The following is a 26,408-nucleotide window of genomic DNA, read 5'->3' on the forward strand; positions in this document are numbered from 1 at the left end:
CTCTGAGTATGTAATAAAACCTAAAAATTATTTATTTTTCCTTTGCTATTGAACAGTTCAGAATATACACCTAAGTGTATATATAGTTGTCTCTCGGTATTGGCAAGAGATTGGTTCCAGGACCTAGCCCCGCCCACCCCCATACCAAAATCTGCAGATGCTCAAGTCCCTTATGTAAAATGGCATAGTAGGGTTTCCCTGGTGGTGCAGTGGTTGAGAGTCCGCCTGCCGATGCAGGGGACACGGGTTCGTGCCCCGGTCCGGGAAGATCCCACATGCCGCGGAACGGCTGGGCCCGTGAGCCATGGCCGCTGAGCCTGCTCGTCCGGAGCCTGTGCTCCGCAATGGGAGAGGCCACAACAGTGAGAGGCCCGCGTACCGCAAACAAAACAAAACACAAAGCAACAAAAAAGAAAAAAAAATGGCATAGTATTTGCACAGAAGCTACGCACATGCTCCCATAAATTTAAATCATCTATCTAGATTACTTATAATACTTAATACAATGTATGTGCTATGTAAATAGTTGTAAATACAATATAAATGCTATGTAAATAGTTGCTGGCAGTGGGAAATTCAAGTTTTACTTTTTGGAACTTTCTGGAATTTTTAAAAAATATTTTTTCATCTGCAGTTGGTTGAATCTGAGGTGCAGAACCCATGAATATGGAGGGCCAACTGCATATTTAAAGTTTATGTCCTTTTCTCACAACATAGTATTTAATGAATCCAGTTTCAAATACTACTCTGGCCAGAAAATACATTCACTTGAACAATTTTAAATTGCTTTTATGGCTGAAGGTATATAGCAAAACACCCACTTGTTATTGCTTAGTATTTATCAATCATTAAAATTAATACCAATACTTATGTACTTAATATGTGCCACAGAATGCTTAATTATTTCTTGTAACACTTTAAGATAAGAATTACTATAAACTCCATTTTACAGGTTATGAAAGTCAGACAGAAGAACACTAAGAGATAGAACACAAACCCAAGCAATATGACCTCAGAATTCACGTATTATAGAATTTACATGTAACTGTGAAAAATGGCAAAAAAGCTCAGTCATTCTTGAAATCTTATCATCGTTGTAGTGTAATTGTTTTTCAAGTAGGTAACCAATAACCAGATTACTTTCAGGAAATTTTAAATGTAAAAGTCCAGTAAACATACATTTAATCTATATTGAATATCATGTCACTTTCCTAAGAAATGCTTAATAGCTGCTCTGGAATATCAGTAGATTCTGAAGTTTCATCAAGATGCAGGTCCAAATGGTTAATGGAGCTGTGTACAGTATGCCTTCGCTATAAACATTTGGTAGAGGGATGCGGCTGGCACACTTCACATAGTCATATGTAAACGGTGTGTAGAATTTTAAACGTATTTCCTTCTATAGTTTAAAAATTGTGTTTATTTTATCATTTAACTTATTTGGCTTTCTATCCATCCCTACTTTTCTATATTAGAAATAAAAGGCATACTAAGCCATAAGAAAAGAAAATGAAAAACTGAGTCACAAGATAATCTGAAATAATTACCCAGATCCAAAGAATCAGGATCACGTTTTAAAGATCACAGTTCTGTTGGTTCCATATACGTAGTAAAATTATCAATCAGCCAATAACAATAACATAGTTTTATGTTTTTAATGAAGATTTTTTTGTTTCCGTGGATACAAATAAATAGGCCAAATAAGCAAGCTATTGATTTTATCACAATATATCCTATGATACATTAAGCTATTCATATTGTATATATTTATATAAAGTCTCCCCTGCCTCTGGCCTTATTTAGGAACTCATACTGAGATATAGGTATGTCATTGTACAAAGGAAGCCAGAAGAGAATGAAATGATATGTTTAAAGTGCTGAAAGAAAATTACTGCTAACCTGTAATTCTATATCCAGCAAAAATGTAGGTGAAGTAAAAACTGTTTATACAAATTTCTATAGCAAGCTTCACATTTGATAGTGAAATGTTGAAAATTTTCCTTTGAAACTGAGAAGCAGTTAGATATGCTCATTATTTAACACTGGGCTGGAAACTGTCAGTGGAGAAAGGAAAGAGAAAAGCTATAAGGATTTGAAAGGAATTAATAAATTAATTAGAAAATTAATTTATGTTAATCTAAAAGCTAATTAGTGAATTAATTAGAAAATCTAAGGAATCTATAGGGAATTTATTCAAATTAATGGATGAATTTCAGAAAAGTTTTAAAGAAATTATCATCAACGATATTTTTATGTACTAGGAAATATAAAACTTTATGCAATAGCATCAAATATATCAAATACCAAGAAAAAACAATCCTAAAAAAAGAGTACAAAATCTCTAAACTACACTATAGAACTATTGAAATACTGTGAAAAATAAAGAATTTTTAAAATTGGAGAGATAACTATTCATAAATTAGAATCCTCAATATTGTAAAGATTATAATTTCAGCAATTGATTTACATATTCAGTGCAATTTGAATTAAAATTATAAAAGGTCTCTTCTTTGTGGAATTTGACAGGACCTTTCTAAAATACATGTATATGGAAATGCAAAGGCCCAATAATAGCCAGCACAATCTTGAGATTTTTTTACAATGGCAGGAGTTGAGTTACTGGCTATCAATATTTATTATAAAGCTACAGTAATTAGACACGTTTTATTGGCACAAAGATTAGAACAGAGAACCTAGAAACAGATCTATGCATATATATGGACTTGATTTGTGACAAAGGTGTCCCTGCAGAGCTACGGGAAAATGCTATCTTTTCCATAAATGGTCTTAGTAAAACTGAATTTCCACATAGGAATAAGAAAAATAAACTTGACAAATATTTCACACCATAAAAAATTAATTCTGGGGTCAGGGGATTGCAGATTTAAAAGTGAGAGGAAAGCCAGTACAGATTCCAGCAGATAGTATAGTAACATATCTCTATAACCTTGGAGTAGGTAAAAATATTAAATGGTTCACAGAAATCCCTAATCACATAGATAAAACTGATGAATTAGATTAGAATAATATTAGGAAAGTCAGTTCTTCAAAAATTAACTCTTATTAAGACAGTACAAAAGTAAAATTCTCAGGTAGGAGATGGTATTTGCCAATTTTTATAAGCAACAAAGACGTTGTATCACAAATGGCTAAAATTAAAAGAATTGACAATACCACCTATTGGAATGCTCACACCCTAAAGGAGGCAGTTTATATTGTGATACCTAATTTGAAAAACGGTTTGAGAATTTTACTGAATTTGAATATGTGTGTGTGTGTGTGTGTGTGTGTGTGTGTATATATACACACACACACACACACACATATACCCTATAACACGGCCATTCAATTCCAGATATATACTAACAATGCACCCCAAAATCACGTTAAAGAATGTTCAGAAAGCATTGTTCCTAATAAACAAATGATGCCAACAATCCAAATGTCCTTCATAAGGTGAATGGATGCATGAATATTCATAGGTTCACACAGTGGAATACTATGCACGAGTGAAGAATGACCTACTGCTGCATGCAGAATCGTAGATGTATCTCACTAACAACACTGATTGAAAGATGCTAAATACAAAAAGGTGCAGACGATATAATTTCATTTACAAAAAGTAAAAAAAAGATGAGTAAAGAACAGTTTTTTTAAAAAAAAGAACAGTTTTTAGAAATTTATGCTAAAGCAATAAAAATATAAGTAAAAGAGAGCAAGAAATGGTATGATTAGCATAAATGATAAACTAACAGGTTGTGATTCTTTTTGCAACAGAGGGAGGGTGGAAGTATTGAGGAGGTGAGATGTCTTTGGGGGGGGCTACTATTGAGTAGTGGTTAAATGGTTGTTTATTTGTTGAAAATCATTGAGCTGCATATTTCTGTTTTGTGTACTTCTCCCTATGTATGTTTCACTTCACAATATACAGTAAACGATAGAACAGAATTAATACAAATAAATGTGTTTTAAATTAGACATTTTATTTTCTGTTTTATCACTGAATATTACCCAAATATCAATTTAAAAAATAATAGTTTACAGTAATGAAGTAAGATTATTTTACAAGGGAAAAAATTTCTTAACATTTTTTTCACATACACAAAAATCACATTACTTGGATGCAAATGAATCATAAACTGTCACCCTGTTTTAACTGAGTTTAAATTATTTGGTAGAAATGTGTTGTCTATTTTTGCACAAAAATGTTATATTCAATTTTATAGAAACAACATGTCATTATTCTTTTTAATTTTATTATTTATTTATTTTGGACTGTATTGGGTCTCCATTACTGCACGCAGGCTTTTCTCTAGTTGTGGCGAGCAGGGGCCACTCTTCGGTGTGGTGAGCAGGCTTCTCATTGTGGTGGCTACTCTTTTGTGGCAGAGCACGGGCTCTGGGCGCGAAGGCTTCAGTAGTTGTGGCATGTGGGCTCAGTAGTTGTGGCTCGTGGGCTCTAGAGCACAGGCTCAGTAGTTGTGGCGCACCGGCTTAGTTGCTCCATGGCATGTGGGATCTTCCTGGACCTGCGCTCGAACCCGTGTCCCCTGCATTGGCAGGCGGATTCTTAACAGCTGCACCACCAGGGAAGTCCACAACATGTCATAATTGATGGCAGAAGAATTTTTTAAGCTTAATGTATACACTATTTTAGATTTTTTTATACTTTTTTCTTTACCTCTATATTCTAAATTAACTAAATAAAATATAACTTTATTATAATGACATTAATTCAATAATATTTTATTAAAAAATTCACCTTACATAAAAATACCATTTGTCTTTTATGAAAATATTTAATTATACAATAAATGTTGGTTGACTATTATATGAAGTGTATTTTAATCCGATAAAGTAGCTGTTCATTCCTATTATTATAAGGCAATTTATAAATGCCTATCTGTGTGACCCTCAACTCCATTTTAAATACATATACCTATTTTATATGTTAGAGTTTGAATTTCAAGAATACTATATATAACGAAAATATTCATCACAAAATAATTAATAAAGATCTATGCTGCCTATCATGTTAGACTTAACTACACATTGTCATGTTCCCAATATTTCATAATTCGAGCATTCATTATTTTAGAGTACTGTCGTTAACTGTGTCAGTCATCCTAAGAAGTCATTTATTAAATGAATGAAGTTTGAAGGTATTGGGTCAGTGAGGGGAGTCTAGTCTTGAAACCCTAGAAATTTAGTTGTCTAATATTTTATTTATTAGTTGAAAATGTTTCACCCTAATTCAGCAATTCTCAAACTAAGCAATAAATTGATAAAGAATAGATTTTCTTTAAAAGATGCATTCTGTGTCTTAGTTTAATGCCTTTTTTCAAGCAGCTTCAGAGGCACATGTTCCTCAAATATATTAAAATACTATGTGTTTCTTGAAAATTAAAATAAGTATATATCACTCTATTAATTATACCAGGTAATAAAGAGCATATTTAAAGCTAACACATGTAGGGCTTCCCTGGTGGCACAGTGGTTGAGAGTCTGCCTGCCAATGCAGGGGACACGGGTTCGTGCCCCGGTCCAGGAAGATCCCACATGCGTCCGGAGCCTGTGCTCTGCAACGGGAGAGGCCACAACAGTGAGAGGCCCGCGTACCGCAAAAAAAACAAAACAAAACAAAACAAAATAAAGCTAATGCATGTAAATGACATTTTATTTCAGACCTAAGGCAGCTGTTCTGGAAGCTTTCCGTTGCTTGGTGTTCCTAATGCTGTGTAGATTGGGTCATCTGAAGTCTTTCCTCCCTTCTTTGTCATTTGCTTTTGAGGTAAGATATTTGCTTTAGGTAGCTATAGCAGGATTAAACATCTGTTGCATATTTAATTCATTCATTCAACAATGTTTTTGTCTATTTATTTTGTGACTAGTGTTTGTGGGAAATTTTTACCCATTCACTTACTTGCCAGTACTTATTTGTTGTGTCACCTTGAGCTAGTTAATATTGTTGAGTCTCAGTTGTTTGGTCTCTAAATTTGGATTGATACTATTAACCTTCATAAAGTGGTTGGACAAATTGCATTGCATGATGTTTATAAAGAAAGTAGGCCATGTAGTTGTTTCTCAACAAGTGGTAGAAGTGACTTTACAAAAAGTTCTTGGCAGAGTCTCTGCCATTTGAGATTTTTCTTTTTAGGCTGTTAAAGTGAAAATTGTGACTAGGATGTTTTGTTAATTACTTACGAGAGTTAATAATTCTATAGAAATAAAATCATTAATGTAATTGAGATTTTTCTACAACTGAAAAATATGTTTAATTTGACCTGTTAGGATTAAAACTTATCTTCCAAGAACAATGAACTTTTGCATTCATATTTATGATTTTGAATCTTAGATAACTGTTAAAAAAACATAATTCTCATCACTATTGTTTTAATGGACATGGTTTTATTCTTTTAAATCAAGGGTTATATTGTTTAACTTTGGTGCTGAGCAACCCACCAACATCCTCGGAATGTGCATTGTATAACCTTATTTAAGCATGAAACATAGATGCTAATATTCTCTCCAGTGTTAATGGAAAACTGAAAGAGACAGTTTCATAATTGAGTAATAATTATAAGTTGGGACAGACGCTGTGGAAGACAATTCAGTGATACTTATCAAATTACAGATACTCATACCCTTTGACCCAGCGTTCCACTCCAAGGAATTTGTGCTACACAAATGATACGCTCACACGTGTGCAAACTGATGTATATGCAAAGTTAGTCATTTGTAATAGAATGACTGAAAACAACCTAATAGCCATTAATAGGGAACTGCTTAAATTTTGTGGTTCACTCACAAAGTAGAATATGCATTTACCAATGGAAAGAGCAAAGTTTTTAATACCAGTATGGAGCATTTATAAAAAATACATATATATTTGATCTTGCTGCATCATGTGTGTATATATTAAACAGAGAGAGAGAGGGGAAAAGAGAGAAAGAGAAAGAAAGAGAATAAAACTTGAAACAGGAGAATCTGTGAAGTATGCTACCATACAAGGCATATAAGTATAAAAATGAAGAAGGGGAGTTATATGCATATAAATGTATAAATATTTTTACATGTATGTAAATGTATCCAGAAATATAAACAAGATCCTTACACGTGGTTGCCTGTGGGAAAGTGAATTGTGTGACTAGAAGAAAAAATAGGGGGAAGATTCTTCATTAAGTTAATATTTTTTGGTACCTTAAAATTTCTGAACCATGTAAATGTATTCCCAATTTTTAAAAAATCTAAATTAAAAAAAATGAAGTATTAAATCTTAGTACCAGGATCTTGGATATCATCTAATCTAACATATATATTTAAATAGGCATTAAATAAAGTTAATATGTCTACATGTATTTTGTTTCTTGAGGTTACAACCTAAAATCAAAATAAAGAAGCATAAATTGTACATGTTTAATGAAGTTTAGAAATATAAATGCAAAAAAAAACCCTTAAAAATAAAAAAACATAGCATTTTCACATTTTACATGAGGGAAGGCCTTCTAATTGGAGGCATGAAGGAGAGTAATTCCATTTAATGAACCTACTCTTGGGTATATTGTGGTAGTTTATCTTAAATGCTCCAGAACAAAGAGAGAATGTAGGTTCTTTAAGTTGTCCATGTTGCAAACGTGAAAAGGAATAGTTACAAAAAACACTGGGGTTTGTGATGGTGGGATAGTGAAGGGCAGTGTAGTGTGTCCAGCTTTTGAGGGTGATGAACTCTAGAGGTGAAACGCTATCTGTTTACTTAAATTAGTCAGTAGGTGAAAGCGAATGTTAGGACTTGAGCTTTGAAGCCATATTGTCTGAATTTGATTCCTGGCTCAGGAACTTACTTTCGGTGTGTCCTTGGGCAATTATTTGATCACTTAAATATTCTTGGCCTTAACTTCCTCATCTGTAAAGGAATAAACTAATAATGTCTATCAAATAGGGTTTTGAGAATTAAATGAGATAATCTATGTAAGAGATTTAGTACAGTGCTTAACACATAGTACATGCTTAATAAATGTTAGGTGCTATTATTATTATTTTATATGAGCTTAAGGATCCCTTGAAATAATTTTTTGGCTTGCCACGAGATCCAAAAGTCAAGTTTGGGAACTACTGACATAGGGGTTGGAAAGGAGAAACAATGTTGAACTTAATGTTATGGTAATGGATTCTTAGCCTGACACTCACTTTTTTGGACATTGGACTCTGCCTCAGGTCGTTCACCTGTAAAATAGGTTTAACGAGAGCTAATATGCATAGAGCTCATACTGTGTTCTAAAAGACTTACCTGCATTATTTCGTTTAGTCTTCATATCAAACTTATGATGTGATTACTATTATTAGTTTCATAATGGAAAACTTGAGTAACAGGTTGAATCACTTGTTTGAATTCACATAGGTAATATGCAAACAAGTCAGGATACAGCAAAGGCAGTCTGACACCATAGCTCTTGATCACTAAGCAATGTTTTCTTCCATGTATTGATAGCGGTACTCACCTACCTCAAGGGGTTTAGATGAAATTTCAGATGCAGTGTAACAAAAGTACCTTGAAAAATGTGGAGAGCTAAAAGGTCTTATCCATTTAGCTGCAAAGTGCTCTGAAAAGACTAATAGTTTGAATAAGTTACCTCTGAATTATCTTTGGTTTATGATTCAAGGAAGGGAGGACCATGGCCAAATCTTTCAAGCTGCTTACCTGTGCTTTCCAGAAAGGCACACACATGGCCAATTCTTCAAGAACAGATATTGCCTGTGATTTGCCACTAAAACATTTCCTTAAAGTGGTATAATAATGATGTCTACTCCATGTGGCTTGGTGGAAAAATTAAATGACACAAAGGAAGAACATAGGAAGCACTTGATATATTTTAATTATCATTATTCATATTACTATTATTACTGCTATTATTGTTGTTATAAAAAGTATTTGTACTACTATTATCATTATTAAAATATTATTATTATTAGCCACTGAATTTCCGAGGTTAAACCTGAATAAGTCTTCTCTGACCAGAGGTCAATAACTATGTGGTAAAGACTGGACAAGTATTTTATTATCAACATTTTTACCTGTGAAATAGGCTTTTTTCCACTTCTTTTTAAAGTTCAAAAATTTAAAAATTAAAACCAGTTACCAAATCTTGTTTCCTAATTGTGAATTTCAAATTTGTGTTTTCCTAACATTTTTATTTCTTAGAACTTTATGTAAATCTTTGCCATTTATCAAAGCTTTACTAAAACTGTTCTTTGCACCCCACAAGTTGTACAGAAACATAATGAATGGCCTCAGTGACTCCATTCAATATGAATTAGGACTGACTGACTAGGAGTGATTATTCTACAAGGATACAGTGTTCTCATCATTTTTCTTTGAATCTATCATTAGAATCAGAGACATTGAAGCAATTAATCCTCTTTCCTTTGTAAATCAATGTTGTATGTATTGCCAACATCAGCTTGTAGCCCGATGACTCTTCTGTGTTTATCTCGAAGGCTGGTTGGAGATTGTCTGTTATATTGCTTTATTATGTAAGCCAAATTCCATAGGTGTGCATGACAACAGTCCTACGTTAAACAAGCGTACTGCTGACCACACCTGTTCAGCTAAAAACACATACACACAAGCACACACAGACTGGAAAAGTGATCTTAAATTATTTTTCACTTAGATTATAAAAGAGCTCTTAGGTAGTTACAATTCTGAGTCAGAAATACAAGGTATGAATCTGATCCTGTGACTTTCATGTGGAAGTTTTATTCCCTTTAGCTTGGATCCACGAGAACATTAAGTAAGGGTGTGGTGCTCTTGCTATTTATAAATAAAATTTACTGGTATACAAGAGCATAGTTGTCTATCTAGTGCATGAAATGATTAGTCCATGCCTTTGTACATTTCTTTTTGGATAGATCAATCAATATCTTGACTGACTCACATACTTTTTTAAAAACTTGCTGTTTTATGTATAAGAAATTTGACAGAAGAAAACCAATCACCTCACTGTTTCATTCACTCATTTCTCACTCACATAAGCAACACATATTTTTTTTTCTGCTGGCTCAGGTACAATTTGTTTTTTCTAAAATCACCTATGAATTTGTGATTGATTTAACTTGCATCAGTAGCTTTAAACGTGTCTAACCTGAAAGACACTTAAAGAAAAGATAGCAAGGTCAAAGATCAATAAATATTTTGATAAGTATATAGGTATATAAGATAATGGGAAATACTTGTTTGCATATATTTTGATACTATATATATTTTGTTTCACATAACTTTTTCTTTAATTGAGGAGATAGTTTAGGGTACTGGAAAAAGCATTGGCTTTGAAGTCACACAAATCTAAGTGCCATTTCCAGCTCTGCCGATTGGTTGTATGGCCTTGAGGGATTATCTGAAATAACCACACCTTCGTTCCCTCAACAAAAAGGAGAATAAAAAACTTATGGAAGTTGTTTTTATATTCAAAGGAGTAAAGAGGATAGTCTGTAGAACCTACCATAATATCTGGCATGTAAGTAATAATTATATCCACTTATCTATGCCATATTCACACACACACTACATACACAAACTACATACACACATTTAAAACAATGTTTTGAGAACTAGGGCATTAAAAGCAATGAAAACAAAAAGCTGAGAATAACTGCTTATTAGTTGATTCCTAAAGAACATGCAATGTCTATAAATTTAGACCTCAGAAAAACCCTAAATTCTTACAGTTTTTGCTTGAATCATTAAAATGGAAACACATCACTGTTAAATGGTGAACCAACTTATGTCTGCTGAAGATGTGCACAAGAGGGGAGTAGAATTTGAACAAGCAGAGGGGAAGGTGGAGAGCACTTGACTGAAGGGAGATTACAGTGAAAGGTCTGGAAGCAGGGGTGGCCATGGACTGTTTGAGTGATGAGATGAAACTAGTGACAACAGCCCAAAGAGTGGATCCTGATAGGAGGTAAACACGTCCTCACAGAAGACAGAACCAGCCTGCCTAATGCTCTAAGTGGCAAAAAGAAACGTTTATTCAACACTTACTGAACGCCTGATCCAGCAAAAACATAGCAAAAGCCTTCCCTTTGTGAGCTCGATTTTAATCAGTGTATTAATTTTTGATTGCTGTAAAAAACTTACGATAAATTTAGTGGCTTAAAACAACACACATTTACTGTCTAACAGTTTCCATGGGTCAGGAAGTCAGACACAGTTTCATTCTATGCTCTCTGCTTGGGATCTCAAAAGGCTGCATTTCAGGTGTCCACTAGATTGTGTTCTCATCTGGAGGCTTATCTATGGAAAAATCCACTTCCAAGCTCACTCAGGTTGTTGACAGAATTCATTTCCTTGCAGCTGTATGACTTAGGGCCCCACTTTCTGTGGCTTTTGACTGGAGGCTGCCCTGAGGTCCCAGAGCCGCCTGCAGGCCCCTGCCATGTGGGCTTCCTCTGCACGGCCGTCTACTTCATCAAACCCCAAAGAGAAACTCTTGCTTCAGGAAGGGCTCAGGGCCTCTTTGAAGGATTTTTACGCGATTCAGCCAGGCTCATCCAGGATACTCTACTTTTATCAAATGAAAAAGTAGATGTCCTCTTAGTGCCCTGACCACATTTTCTACTCCTTTCCTTCTTGCTTGCTTAGTTCCAGGCATGTGCAGTGTTCTAGAAACATGCTCAGTATACCCTGCCTCAGTACCTTTGCTCTTGATTTTACCTTTGCCTGCTCTTTCCCAGGAATCCACAGGACTTTTGCCCTCATATCAGGTCTTACCTGAAATGCCACCAGCCTTCCTTGGGTACCATTTTTGTTGTTATTTTCTAATTTTGCCTCGTCCACCCCGATTTAATTTTCCCCTTAGTATTTATATGTATATAAGTATTTGTCTGAATTATTGTCCGTACTCTCTCCAACTGTGGCAGACAGAACCTTGAGTGACACCATAATCCCTGCCTCTGCTGTTTATGACCTGTCAGCCTATATAATCCCCTCCCCCAGAATGCGGGTGAGACTTGTGAATGCTTCTAGCCAATAGAATATGGTAAAGACTTCAGCATTTATTTGTTGATTCAGTAAATGTTGAGTGAACACTGACAGCACCTACTCCACAGCTATAATCACCCAAATGGGAGAGAGCAAGTTGTTGGAATTTTCACCTTACATAGAATGCTGAATTAAATATTGAATACTTCAAATAACAAGGCATGCATACTCAGATGTCCCTTGTTATCCAAATGGTTGATCAAAATGCGTGTGTCAGGAAGTGAAGGGAGGTTTAGCAGTTCTTAGCAGCATCATGTTTCAAGGAGTCTTCCTTTCTTCTTTTTAGTAAAATTCAACCTTCTTTGCTGTTTATCTGTTCCTACAAAACAAACCAACCCCAAATTTAATGTCTTAAAATAATGAAGATTTATTATTTCTCACAATTCTGTGGTGTTTCTACCGCTGTTTTAATGTAGGCTCACGCATCAGGCTGTATTCAGCTTAAGGGTCAGCTGGGCTGAATGTACACAAGGGTCACATGAGGGGACGTGCATTTTGGCTGTTGATGGGAACACCTTTATTTTCACTCCACAAGACCTCTCTCCAGTGGACCAGACCAGGTTTTTAACCTGGCAGTTTCAGGATCATGACAACTGAATCTGCCACACTTCTTGAAGCCTAGGCTCTGGAACTCAAAAAGTGTCATTTCTTCCATATTCCATTGGTCAAAGAACATCACCAGGCCAGCCATTGTTCAAGGAGTAGAAAGATAGACTCCATCTCTTGATTAGAAGAGCAGGCAATTATAAAAGGGTATGATGAATTTATGGCCATTATCTAATCTACCACACTTGGGTTTTATATTATTTAGGTTCATCTCACAATGATGATTAGTATATCACAGGATGTAGACATATTTGCCTGAAGCCATCTTAGTTGGTTCATTTCAGCTGTACATCTGTCCTCATTATGAATGTGGAGAATAGACTGCACCCAACTTTTTTCATGAAATATATGCTAGTCTGCCATAAACATACTTATGGATTTATGTGGAAAAATAACACGCGCAGGCACGCACACACGTGTGCGCACGCGCACACACACACACACACACACACACAGACTTATGATATTCAATATAGAGCAGTTTTGACTAATCTATTTCAATATTATTCAAACCTCAAATATTTTTATCAACCGTACAAAGTTTGCATTTATGAAAAGTACCTATATGTTTTAAATAATACTTTCTTCATATCAACTCATAATTTTTCCATTATAGTATTTATTATAGATTAAATTATATAAAATAGTTCTTAAAAGACAGAATGAAAACCACCCACCTTAAAAATAAATATTACAATACCAGTGAAGTATTGTTAACACTGTGATGTGCTACCTGGGTGATCCTACTCTATATCACACTCCCACAGATACTACCATTGTTTTGTACTTTGTGTTTATCATTGTCATGCTTTTTCTAAACAAATTCTAATTTTTTCATATATTCTTAAATCTATCACTAAGCAATATTTGATTTATTTAAAAACTTTGAGTAAAACAAAATATCATATATGTATAGTTTCCTGCAATTTCCTTTAATTTACTGAACGTTTTGTTTCTAAAATATAGCCTTTTTATTGCATGTATTTGTACTTTATGTACATTGTATGACTATATCCAATATCCATTCTCTAATGTTTGTTTCTAGCTTTTACTTTCACAATGCTGCAATGAAAATTCGTGCACAGGTCTTGTAGTGCACATGGCATATATGTAGTTTCTCTGGGGTTATACAAGTAGATGTGGAATTGTTGGATTGTAGGATGTGGCCCGTTTATATTCCTAAGAGAACGCTAATTTGTTTTCCAAAGTTATTGTAAAATTTACCACTAAAAGAGTATAAATTCCCTCCCCAAAGTCAGAATTGTCAGCTTTCTTAACTTTTGTTCATCTGGGGGATTAAATGATATCTCATTGTATTCCTAATTACCATCTTCTTGTTCATTACTGAAGATGATCATTATTTCATCTTCATTGGTTATTTATGTTTCTTTTCCAGTGATATGCACTTGCATATCATTTACCCAGTTTTTCTATTTGGTTGTTATTTAGTTCTTCTGCTTTTTAGAAATTCTGTGTACGATACCATTCCTTCGTCATTTATATTTGTTAAAAGTATCTTTCCTCAGCTTGTAGTTTGTCTCATTGCCCCTGGATTGAACTCAGATAGGTTTTATTTCCACAGAGTAATGCCATATAATAGTATACTACCTCCACATATAAACATGATACTACCATTCGTTATTATGAATTCTGATAAACATATACTTTTTCTTATATACATAGTGCTAAATACATCCAGCTACAGTTTTTCCTGTAACTACCAGTATAAGCCTGTATGAATCTTGGACAGGGTTATGAATCTAGTCTATAATTATGCAAAAATAAAAAGCTAACATATAATATGAAGTTTAATTCCACAAGCCTGACTTCTTTAGCAAGGTTTATGGGCTGTTTGAATTTTAAATACATAGATCAGAATTTCCCCTATCCTTTTTTAGGAGAAAGTACTCAAAGTTACTTCAGAATCTTTACATTATATCAAAACTGCTAAAATACTGAAATGCTCCTATGTCCATAATGCTACGTTACAGAGAATATATGAGTCTTCTATTAAACAACCCAAATATTAGCCATTATTTCCTGTTCATTAGCTATTTATCCAATAGGTGAATATAAGCCACTTCACCAGCCAGATCACAGTTCCAGAATGTAATCCCTTTTGTACTCTTTAAATTAAGAAATTTGAAAATAACCTGCATGTGACATATTAGAGTATATGTTTTATAAGACATAAGAGATTTTTATTTTTAGGAAAATATGCAACATTCACGGAATAGTATAAAATACACAAGCATTGAGATTATTAGCAAATTTCCTTTAGATTTTTTTGCGTGTTCGTATAAGAAAGTTTTTCACTCTTCTGCCTTCACCTCTAATTCAATTTAAGTATCATTGCCACTTTCTTTTAAAATGTTTTTATTCTTTCACCCTCCCTTATATTCCTTGCATTTTTATTATCTAAAGATATAAAATTTTCAATGTATAGCACATAAAAAAAGCAAATACTCTGTTCCAGGTGCTGTGCAGAGAGCTTTATGTGTGTAAACTCATTGACAGTGCACATGTATCTCTCATGTCCATTCATATACTGTTCTATAAGAGTGGATAGAACATAAGTAATGCATTGAATGTGGAGCAGGATTAGTAGCAAGTGAAAATAAACTGATTGGGGTGATTTATATGAGGCTCCTTTTTAAAAACTCCTCTCCACTGCCTGTGTTTTTTCTAGAAATAATTACTTTTTCTTTCTATGAGCAACAAAATACTTGGTAACCAAAATAAAACAATATTAGAATATAGTACTGCTTTTTTTGTTTTACGATAGCACAAAGAGACTACATTTGACACAGTGGATTGTAGATGATCACGTTAAAATTCCTGAAATTTACTGGCCCTAGTATGAGATTTTTAAAATAAATTTTGAATCTACATACAAGAAAATATTAATCCCTGATCATTTTCTATGTATCATATTTTCCTATTAAGATGGTTAAAAATTAAGAGATATAAATATATCTTATATTTTTACCCACCTGTCCCTTCTCCCTTAGGCTTTTATTTGAAAAGTACTAGCCTGGGCATCTACAAAATATGGTTGCTTTTGCAAATACTTTATCTTCAAGGAAATTTTCACCATCAAGCACTTTTCCCCACATTTTAATACTATATGAATTATGAGGAACACTAATTTTACGTATTTCTGTTAACTTATACTCAAATCATCAAAGCATAGGTATTTTATGAAAATTTTACATCAAAATATATTGTTTTTAAAAAATATTTTAAATGCCTTTCTTTTTGTTTAGTTTTTGTTTCCTTGCTTTTGCTTTTTGCTTGTTTCACTTCTCTTGTTTGAAAACAGGAAGTGATTACTTGCCCAGAGATTAACTAGAAGAGAAAACATGTTGAATTTATTTCGATATCACAAACTTTGGAATTTTGAGTGATTTCTAAAATGGATACCATCTCTCTTAATTATATTGCTTAGATAAAAACAAAAATTTAGGAATGTTAGAAGTCTAGCGTTCTGCATCGCCCCTTCCTGACCACTGAACCAGTTTCCATCCTGTTGACTCACATCACTCTACATTTTTCATGGCTGTCCTTTTACCTGACTTATTTGTGGGTATAATCTACCAATGTCAGCATAGTGAATTACGAGCAGCAGCTTAAGGTAAACATCATTTACTCATAAGAAATTATTTCCACATCACCTTGGTTTTCGACTTGGCATTTAAAAAAAAAAGAAATCCTGTCCCTTTTTATAATCACCTGTTTTACATTTGAAATAACAAAGAGCCTCGAATTTTGCCTTCTCTAGTCTGAGTGTGCCACGAGCTGTGCTATGATTTATGACCTGAGCATCCAACAGTCTCCATATACACTAACAAGATGGCCCACTGCGTTTGAAATATATCCCCCAAATGAAAGCAAACACAGCCTTGTGATATAAAGCCTTGTCTTCATGCAAGGAATTAAACATACACAAGTTCTAATTTTTAGTCTTTCTTTTTGCATTGCCTTTAAGAATGGCTAAAATAAGTTAAGATCCATGGGTGGACAGGATTTCGCACAGTAGATGAGGGTTCTAAGGGGAATCCTGACCCTGAGAAAAAGGTGCAGGGATACTTGGCAGAATGTCAGCATGGTTTCCACTAGTATATGACAGGGACTCATTATGGGCTTGCTGTTGCCTGTAAGCTGGTTTCACTACCATCAACTACGAGGCCAGAATGCCTGGTTCCAGATGCTCTCACCAATTGACCGTAAAATTGCTATGCATTTCTGGCCAAACCCAAGATTTTAAAAGCTCCCCTTCCCCTCCCCTCAACACCCTAACCCCCAATTCCCTCTAAAAAGCTGCTCATTATTCTTCCTTTGCCCCCTGATCTCAGCAAAAGAAATACTTCTGGAATCAATTAGAAATGTCTGCCCTTGATGAGGTTTGCACGTGAGTTTGGAGTTGTGAGGCTTTGATAGTGGCAGCCAACAGCTGCAGTTTCAGGTGGTAAAATCTAAGAAGGAATTTTCCAGGGTTTATTTACCATCATAAAAATTTTAAAAATAGGCAAGACACGTTAGGAGACTGTCTCATATGCCTTTGAAAATGAAGTTAAATTTGGATTTTATATTTATTTTATCTACAGTGAGCAAACTGGAGATCTCTGATTGGGAGAATCTTTCCATTGCTTTAATAGATTGTGTCAAATGGTTATAAATTCTGGAAATGGGGATCTCCTTTCTGAAGGTTAATGGTAAAAGAACATCTGTTATTTCTTCTGTCATATTAATTGCTTGACAACTAAAGATAGTCAAGGTTAAGGGAAATCAAAACCCATCTTCTGAAAATAATGTGAATTAATACTGTGTAATACGTTTGCCTGCTCTTTTTCTCTCTAGCTATATGTGTATATGTTATTTAATAAAAACTATAATGAGATTTTTTTTCCTTTTTAACCATAGTTATTTGGTAAGCTTTTATTAATGCTCATTTGATAAGATGCTATAAGCTTCTTTTTATATTTTGTGTCCAATTAAAGCACATCAGCTATTGTAGCATGAAAATGACATGATTTTCCTAAAGCCAAATTAAAAGGCAAAGTTAACACAGGTATTCAAATTATCACTGGGCACACGTCTGTTCGTTGTACATGACATGCTTCCTGGAAGTCTGCTTCTGTTTCTCCTGCTGGCTAAAAAGCAGAGAAAATTTCAACGGTACATTTTTAGCACTGAAATTTTCACTCATGCCTTCAAGAAATATTACCAAATTTTTTTCTCAGAGGATCACCATTAAAAACAGAATTTTAGTTCCCAGAACTACCTATTACTTCTGTAGTCAAATGGAACTTTAAGCACCTGCTATTTCCTCTTAAAGTATTGCAATTTCTACTTGTATAATGGTGGAGAGGTATATAAAAGGAATTTTGTGTCTGTTTCTCTGGTAGTATCTTCATATTTAATGGCAACAGAGATAAGTTTAAATTTGCATTTTTATGAGAACTCTTACCACATGTGCAGACATCTGCCTACCGGTTAGTCTGGTTTCTAGATTGAAGTATATTAGTTAGTAAAACTAAATGAATAAATTACTGTATTATCAAGTGTACCTAATATATCATACAATTTTATTATATTCATGGAATAACTTTAAGTAGGCTGAAAAACTCAGTTGCTTAAAATACCTAATGTCACATGTATGCCACAATGTAATAAAGGTCGAAAAGACATATATTACCTAATAGTTTGCTGGGTAAAGTAGCATACCACCAACAACAAAAACCAAAAGAAGCAAGACTGAACAACTTAATTACCATCTTTCAAAAATAATGCCTCATTTATCCTTCTCAAGGTCCTCCATATGCTCTGCATGTTATTGGTGAGCCAAACTTCCTTTTACTGAGTAAAACAAAAAAAGCTATATGCAGCCGTTAAGAACATTCTAAAAGTTACTTCCTTGTGATCAACTTGTTACAGAAAGGAAAAGCTGACTAATTTGTTCATTCCTTTTCTCTGAGATGAAACATCCCGTGTGTTTTCTAAATATGTTCAGAACTAAGAGCAAAATCTGTCTGGTATTAAGCCCATTGATAGTTGCAAACCCGCTAATAACCATTTGGACATGCAATCTCAGAGAAAAGGATCTAGCTGATGGAGAATTACCACCTGACACCCTTACTTGTGACTCCTAAGTTTGCTGTTTAACTGGTATTATCTTCTCTTCACGCTTACATAATGGATCAGGGAATCAGCTGATACAGATTAAAAGCTAATATGGATTTTCAACACAGCTTATGCTGTGTTTTATATTATTCCTACCAAAATTCAATACTTGTAAGGAATTTGATCTAGTGTACGGCCCAAGAGGATACTACCTCTTTTAAATTGTGTTTGTTTATGACAGTGTCTGATACTGGCTCAGCCTAGCTTTGTACAAGTGTTTAAAATACTGTGATGAGATGGAGAAAAAACTGGCATCAGGTTCCAGACACATGGATGTTATGAATTAACAACATGAGGAAAGTCACTTAGTTCTCAGTTTCACCATCTGTAAAGTCAAGGGAATGAAGTTGATTTCTAAAGTTACTTCAGTGTTTAAGGTTTCATACTGGCTATGTAAGTTTTGAAAAACAGATTAAATAGATACTATTGGTTTACATTCATATGATTAATTCACTAAGAAGAGTGCGATTCTGAGGAATCTTTGGGAAATGAAGTATTGAGTCTATGAGATTTTTCAGTACATGATGTGTGAGAACATAAAAGATAGGCCTGGGACAATAATAATCCTAATCGTGCTTTGCGAGAATTTAATTGCACCTGCATATAATCACCACTTCACCCTTTTCAACCTAGAGTCACTCCAAACAAATGAATAATCAAAACAGATTTTAAAAGTTTGCTTGCTATAAGTCCATTTTCCAGATAAGCTTTCTTACTGGTGATGATGGAGCTTGGAAGGGTTCCAGGCCAGTGGAAATGGAGTCAGGTCATTGGAGTGGGCTCTGAAACAAATCTGTGACTGGGAGAACACTGGATATTGAAATACTAATCCCAGTATCTATGATATAAATTGAAAGCAAGTCTTTAACAAGGCTCTCTGAGAATCCTTGTGCCAAAAACTGATAATAGCTATGCATACAGAGTGTTATCAATATTCAGCAACATTGTTATTGTCAATGTGCCTAGAGTTAAGGCAACCAGAGGAATATATTCCTTCCACTTTGTTCTCCTAAAGTGTCAATTATAAATCACTGAGGTGTCACTCACAGAAAGAAGTCTCAATGTGAGACACATGAGTGGTTTACAATCAGCATGTGAAAGTGTTTAATCAAAATACATTAGTCAGATAACTTAGAAAAAACTTTGCTCTTCCATTTTTTGTTAGTGATACTATGTGGAAATTGCAGTGCAAAAAAATATTTTCCTCAACTTGCTAAATATTCTTCAGATGATTGCTGAAGGCTATGGATAATTTTGTATTAGATTTTCATTTATTTTAAAACCAACAAGTAAAATGGTAGACTAATTTCAATGTGCAATGGTACTTTTAGCTCAGGCTTATTTCATTATTCCAGAGGAAAATCTTCATATGAAAATCAGGGAGATTCTTTATTTATATTTATCCTCAGTAATAATGGCCCTGAAAAAGTAGGTTATCTGACTGTATGAATACACAAATGTTACAAAGCAGCAAATGGAAGGGACTGTAGCCAAAGCTATAGTAGATTAATACATACTTGAGAATACCTGTTCCCAATTAACCATAGAATGTATTCCAGGTAATTACAGGTGTAAATATGACACCACCAAAAGAAACTAACAAAGCTTCAGTAACTGACCCTAAAGAAATGGAGATCTATGAACTGTCAAAGAATTCAGAATAATCTTCTTAAGGAAGTTTAGTGAACTACAAGAAGGCACAAACAGACAACTAAACAAAACTAGGAAAACAATGTATGAACAGAATGAGAAGTTTGACAAGGAAATAGCAACCATAAAAAAAAAAAGCAACACAAAAACTAGAGTTGAAAAATACAAAACCTGAACTGAAGAATTCAATAGAAGTTTTCAAAAATAGATGTGACCACGCAAAAGAAAGATTCATCTACCTAGAGGACAGGACATTTGAATTACCCAAAGGATCAAAAAAAATAAATAAAAGAGAAAAAGAAAAAGTGAAGAAAGCCTACTATGGGAATGGTAATTATGGGATGCAATGAAAATATATAATATTTGCATTATGGGAATTCCAGAAGGAGAAGAGAAAGATAAAGGGATAGAATATTTAAAGCAACAGTGGCTGAAAACTACCCAAACATGGGGAGAGAAATGGACATACAGATCCATGAGGCCCAAAGGCTCCAAATAGGTTGAAACCATATAGGGCTAAATTGTCAAAAATCAAAGACAAAAAAATAATTTTAAGAGCAGCAAGAGAAGAGAAAAGTTATGTAGGAGGTAACCCCCATAAAAGTATCAGTGAATTTCTCAATAGAAACTATTCTGGCCAGGAGGGAATGGTATGACATATTCAAAATATTGAAAGAAAATAACTGTCAACTGAGAATTCTATATCCAGTGAAGCTATTCTTCAGAAACAAAGTAGAGATAAAGACTCCTGAACAAACAAAAGCTAAGGGAATTCATTACCACAAGACCTGCCTTACAAAAAATGCTAAAGGGGGTTCTTTAGTGGAATTAAAATAATGCTAATTAACAATATAAAAACATAAAAGGGTAGCACAAATCTCACTGCTAATGGTAAATATATAGTCATAGTTAGATTTTGTAATATGATAATACTGGTGCATAACTCACAACTTTAGTTTAAAAGTTAAAAAAAGAACATGTAAAAATAACCATGACTACAAGTCTAATCTGTTTTAGTTATACAATATAAAAATCTGTAAGTTGTAAAAAACAACATCCTAAAATATGAGGGGAAGAGAAGTGAAAAGTTTAGAAATTTTATTGAAGTTAAGCTGTTACCAATTTAAAATAGGCTGTTAAAATTCTAAGATATTTTATGTAAGCTTCACAGTAACCAGAAATGAAAATCCTATAGCAATTACACAAAAGAACTATAGACTATAAAGAAGTTAAAGCATACTGATAGCAAAAGACATCATGACACAAAACAGACAGCAGGGTAAAAAAAACAAACAGAAAACAATTAACAAAACGGCAATTGTAAGTCTGTATCTATCAATAATTTCATATAAATGTAAATTGATTAAAATTTCTGATCAAAATTCATAGAATAGCTCAAATGGATAATAAAAACAAAATCCAACAATATGCCTACAAGAGATGCACTTTAGCCTTAGAGACACACATAGACAGAGAGTAAAGGGATGGACAAGATATTTCAAGCAAATGGTATCAAAATAAAAGCAGAAATAGCTATACTCAGACAAAATAGACTTTAAACTAAAAATGGTAAAAAGAGACAAAATCATTATATAATTATAAAGAGCTCAATCCATCAAGAAGATATAGCATTTATAAATATTTATGCATCCAACAGTAGAGCACCTAAATATATAAAGCAAAATCTAACAGAGCTAAAGGGAGAAGTAATCAGTAATACAATAATAGTTGGGGACTTTAATCCCCACTCTCAATAATGGATAGAATATCTATACAGACAATCAATGAGGAAACAGTGATCTGAAAAACACTATAGATTAAATGGATGTAACAGACATATACAAAACAGACACATACAAAACATTTTATCTGACAACAGTGGAATACATTTTTCTCAAGTGCACATGGAACATTTTCTAGGAAAGACCATATGTTAGGCCACAAAACAAGCCTTAGCAAATTCAAGAAGACTGGAATCATACCAAATATCTCCTCTGATCACAATGGCATGAAACTAGAAAGCAATAACAAGAAAAACACTGGAAAAGTCATGAACACATGGAAATTAAACAACACTCTCCTGAATGACCGATGGGTTCAAGAAGAAATTACAGTGGAAATAAAAAAGTTTCTTGAGACAAATTAAAATGAAAACACAATATACCAGACTTATAGGATGCAGCAAAATCAGTTCTAAGAGGGAAGTTCGTAACAATAAGTGCATACATTAAGGAGCAAGAAAGACCCCAAATAAATAACCTAACTCTATACCTTAAGGAACTAGAAAACAGAGAACAAACTGAGCCCAAAATTAGCAGGAAAAAAAAAAGAAAGAAAAGAAATAATGAAGATTAGAGCAGAAATAAATGAAATAGAGAGCCAAAAAAATAGAAAAGATTAATTAAAATAGATGATTCTTTAAAAAGCTAAACAAAACGGACAAACCTTTATCAAGACTAACCAAGAAAAAGGACCCAAATCAACAAAATTATAAATGTAAAAGGAGACATTACAACTGATACCACAGAAATTCAAGAGATCATAACAGGCTACTATGAACAACTATGTGCCAATAAACTATCAACCTAGAAGAAATGGAAAAAAATTTTAGAAACATACAACTTATTAAGACTGAATCAGGGAGAAATAGAGAATATGAATAGAACAATTGTTAGTAAAGAGATTTAATCAGTAATCAAAAATCTCCCAACAAATAAAAGCCCAGGACCAGATGGCTTCATTGGTGAATTTTACCAAACATTTAAAGAAAAATTAGCATCAGTCCTTATCAAAATCTTCTCAAAATTGAAGTGGCGCGAACACTTCAAAACTCATTTTACAAGGCCAGAATTATTCTGATACCAAAACCAGAACAAGACATTACTAGGAAAGAAAACTACAGGCCAATATCCCTGATGAGTATAGATGCAAAAATTCTCCATCAAATACTAGCAAACCAAATTCAGCAGCATATTAAAAAGGTCATTTACCATGATCAAATGGGATTTATCCCTAGGATTCAAGGATGGCGCAACATACACAATCAATCAATATGATACATCACCTTAATAGAATGAGAAAATAATCATATGATCATTTCAGTAGACACAGAAAAAGCATTTGGCAAAATTTAACATCCATTTATTATAAAAACTCTTAACAAATTAAGCATAGAAAGAACATATATCAACATATTAAATGCTAACTATGACAAGTCCACAGCTAACATACTCAGTGGTGGAAAGTTGGAAGTTTTTCTCTAAAATCAGGATAAGGGTGCCCACTCTCACCACCCCTATTCAACATAGTACTAGAAGTCTCAACTAGAGCAAATAGGCAATAAAAAGAAATAAAAGGTATCAGAATTGGAAGGGAAGAAGTAAAATTATCTCTGTTTGCATGTGATATGATTTTATATAGAGAAAATCCTAAAGCCTCAAATAAAATTTGTTAGATCTAGTCAATGAATTCAGTAGTTTCTGGATACAAAATTAACATACAAAAATCAGTAGCATTTCTATACAATAAGAACAAAATAAGAAATCGATCTCATTTATAAAATGAGCAAAAACAATAAAATACTTAGGAATAAATTTAACTAAAGAGATGAAATTTCTCTGCTGAAAACTAAAGGACATCGAAAGAAATTGAAGAAGACACAAATAAATGGAAAGGTATCCATGTTCATGGATTGGAAGAATTAATATTGTTAACATGTCAATACTACCAAAAGCCTTCTATACATTCAATGTAATCCCTATCGAGATTCCAATGGCATTTTTTGCAGAAGTAGAAAAAATAGCCCTAAAATTTATATCTAACCACAAGAGGCCCCGAAGAGCCAAAGAAATTGCAAGAAAGAACAAAGCAGGAGGTATCACACTTCCTGATATACTGTAAAGCTATAGTCATCAAAACTGTATGGTACTGGCAAATAGACCAGTTGAACAGTATCAAGAGCCCAGAAATAAACTCGAGTATATATGGTCAATTAATATTTGATAAGGGAGATAAGAATACTCAATGGAGAAAGGACAGTCTCTTCAATGAATGGTGCTGAAATAATTGGATATTCACATATAAAAGAATGAAACTGGACCCATATCTTATACTGCTTACAAAAGTTAACTCAAAATAGATTAAAGACTTCAATATAAGACCTGAAACCATAGAACTCCTAGAAGAAAACAGGCATAAACCTCCTTAACATGGGTCTTAGTAATGATTTTTTTTGGATATGACACAAACAACAAAATGAAAATTACATAAGTGGGACTGCATCAGACTAAAAAGCTTCTGCATAGCAAAGGAAACCATCAACAAAGTGAAAAGACAACCCTTGAAATGGGAAAAAAATATTTGCAAAATATATATCTGATAAGGGACTAATATCCAAAATATATAAAGAACTCATACAACTCAATAGCAAACCCCTCCAAATATCCCTATTAACAATAGACAAAAGAGCTGAATAGATATTTCTCCAAAGAAGATCTAGGAAGGGCCAACACATACATGAAAAAATACTCAATATCACTAGTCATTGGGGAAACACAAATTAAAACTACTAGATATCATCTTATACCTATTAGAATGACTATCATAAAAAAACATAGATAAATGCTGGCGTGAACGTGTAACAAAGGAACCCTTGTATACAGTTGGTGGATTGTAAATTAGTACAACCACTGTGGCAAACAGTATGGAGGATCCTCAAGAATTAAAAATGGAACTAACATATGATCCAGCAATTACACTTCTGAGAATACATTCAAAGGAAATGAAAATACTAACTTGAAAAAATATCTGCATCCTCATGTTTATAGCAGCATTAATTACAATAGCCAAGACATGGCTTGTAAGTTAAATAACTACTAGGATGTACTGTACAACATGATGACTATAGCTAACACTGCTGTGTGACATATAGAAAAGTTGCTAAGAAAGTAAATTCTAAGAGTTCTCATCACAAGAAGTTAGTTTTCTTTCTTTTCTTTTTATTGTATCTATAGGAAAAGATGGACGTTAGCTGAACCTAGTGTGGTAATTACTTCACAATATATGTAAATCAAACTATCATGCTGTATGACTTAAACTTATACAGTGATGTATGTCAATTTTTTTCAATAAAACTGGAAAAAGTTTTGATAGTTTACCAACATTTTTAAATCAGGAAACTTTAAGAACCTGGATTAATGATTTCTCTTGAAAAATTTAAAGATCTGGCAACACTGAACTGGCATTCCCATAGGACATTAATGAGTTAAAGCCAAAGAATGGTTTTGAGTCCATGAATGGTCCTCTAGGCAGGGTTTTGACTCTTTCGGGTCATAGACATCAAGAAGGACAGGCAAATAAAAGTTACAGACAGCATGTAAGTCCCTGTAACTTTGTGCCATGGAAGAAAATGACTAGATTACCTATTATAGATTAAAGGAGGATGTTTCAATATTGAGATGAAAATAAATGGAGGGATAAACCGCTGTTGTCAGCTTTCATCATTTGAGATATTTTAGAATTGGAAGAAACCTAATTATCCTTTTTGGCACTTTACAGATGTGCCCTACATGTGACATGGATCTAAGTCTTTTGCTGTTTGTATATTTATGGTTTGTAGGTGCATGAAATTTGTCAGGAGGTGCACAGAAACACACACACACACACACACACACACAGAGACAATAACATTGGAATACTCTGGGGAGAGAAATTGCATGGCAGGAGGACAGATGTGGAAGGGACCTTTTCACAGAATCTTTAAAGGTTGATTCATGTGAATGTACTACCTATTTTTATGACCTATGTTGATAGGTCAAAGACTAATTTTTTCCATAAAGGTATAAGAAATAAACATAATACACTAAAGCATGTACATTTAGATATATAAAATGGTTACTTGTAAATACAGTTTTAATTCAAACAAATGGAT

At 33.6% G+C, this 26,408-nt stretch overlaps 1 protein-coding gene across 1 annotated transcript in view; it reads left to right on the forward strand.

Moving 5' to 3' along the window:
- AGMO (alkylglycerol monooxygenase) overlaps nucleotides 1–26,408 on the forward strand; it is a 332,471-nt gene that overhangs the window by 171,561 nt on the left and 134,502 nt on the right. The window contains exon 13 of the mRNA XM_029233709.1: nucleotides 5,686–5,791. Coding sequence (XP_029089542.1) covers nucleotides 5,686–5,791 — 106 coding nt within the window. The remainder of the gene's footprint in view (nucleotides 1–5,685; nucleotides 5,792–26,408) is intronic.

This window comes from Monodon monoceros, unplaced genomic scaffold (assembly GCF_005190385.1).
Source record: "Monodon monoceros isolate NGI ecotype Baffin Bay Population unplaced genomic scaffold, NGI_Narwhal_1 Super_Scaffold_2, whole genome shotgun sequence".
NCBI lineage: Eukaryota > Metazoa > Chordata > Mammalia > Artiodactyla > Monodontidae > Monodon > Monodon monoceros.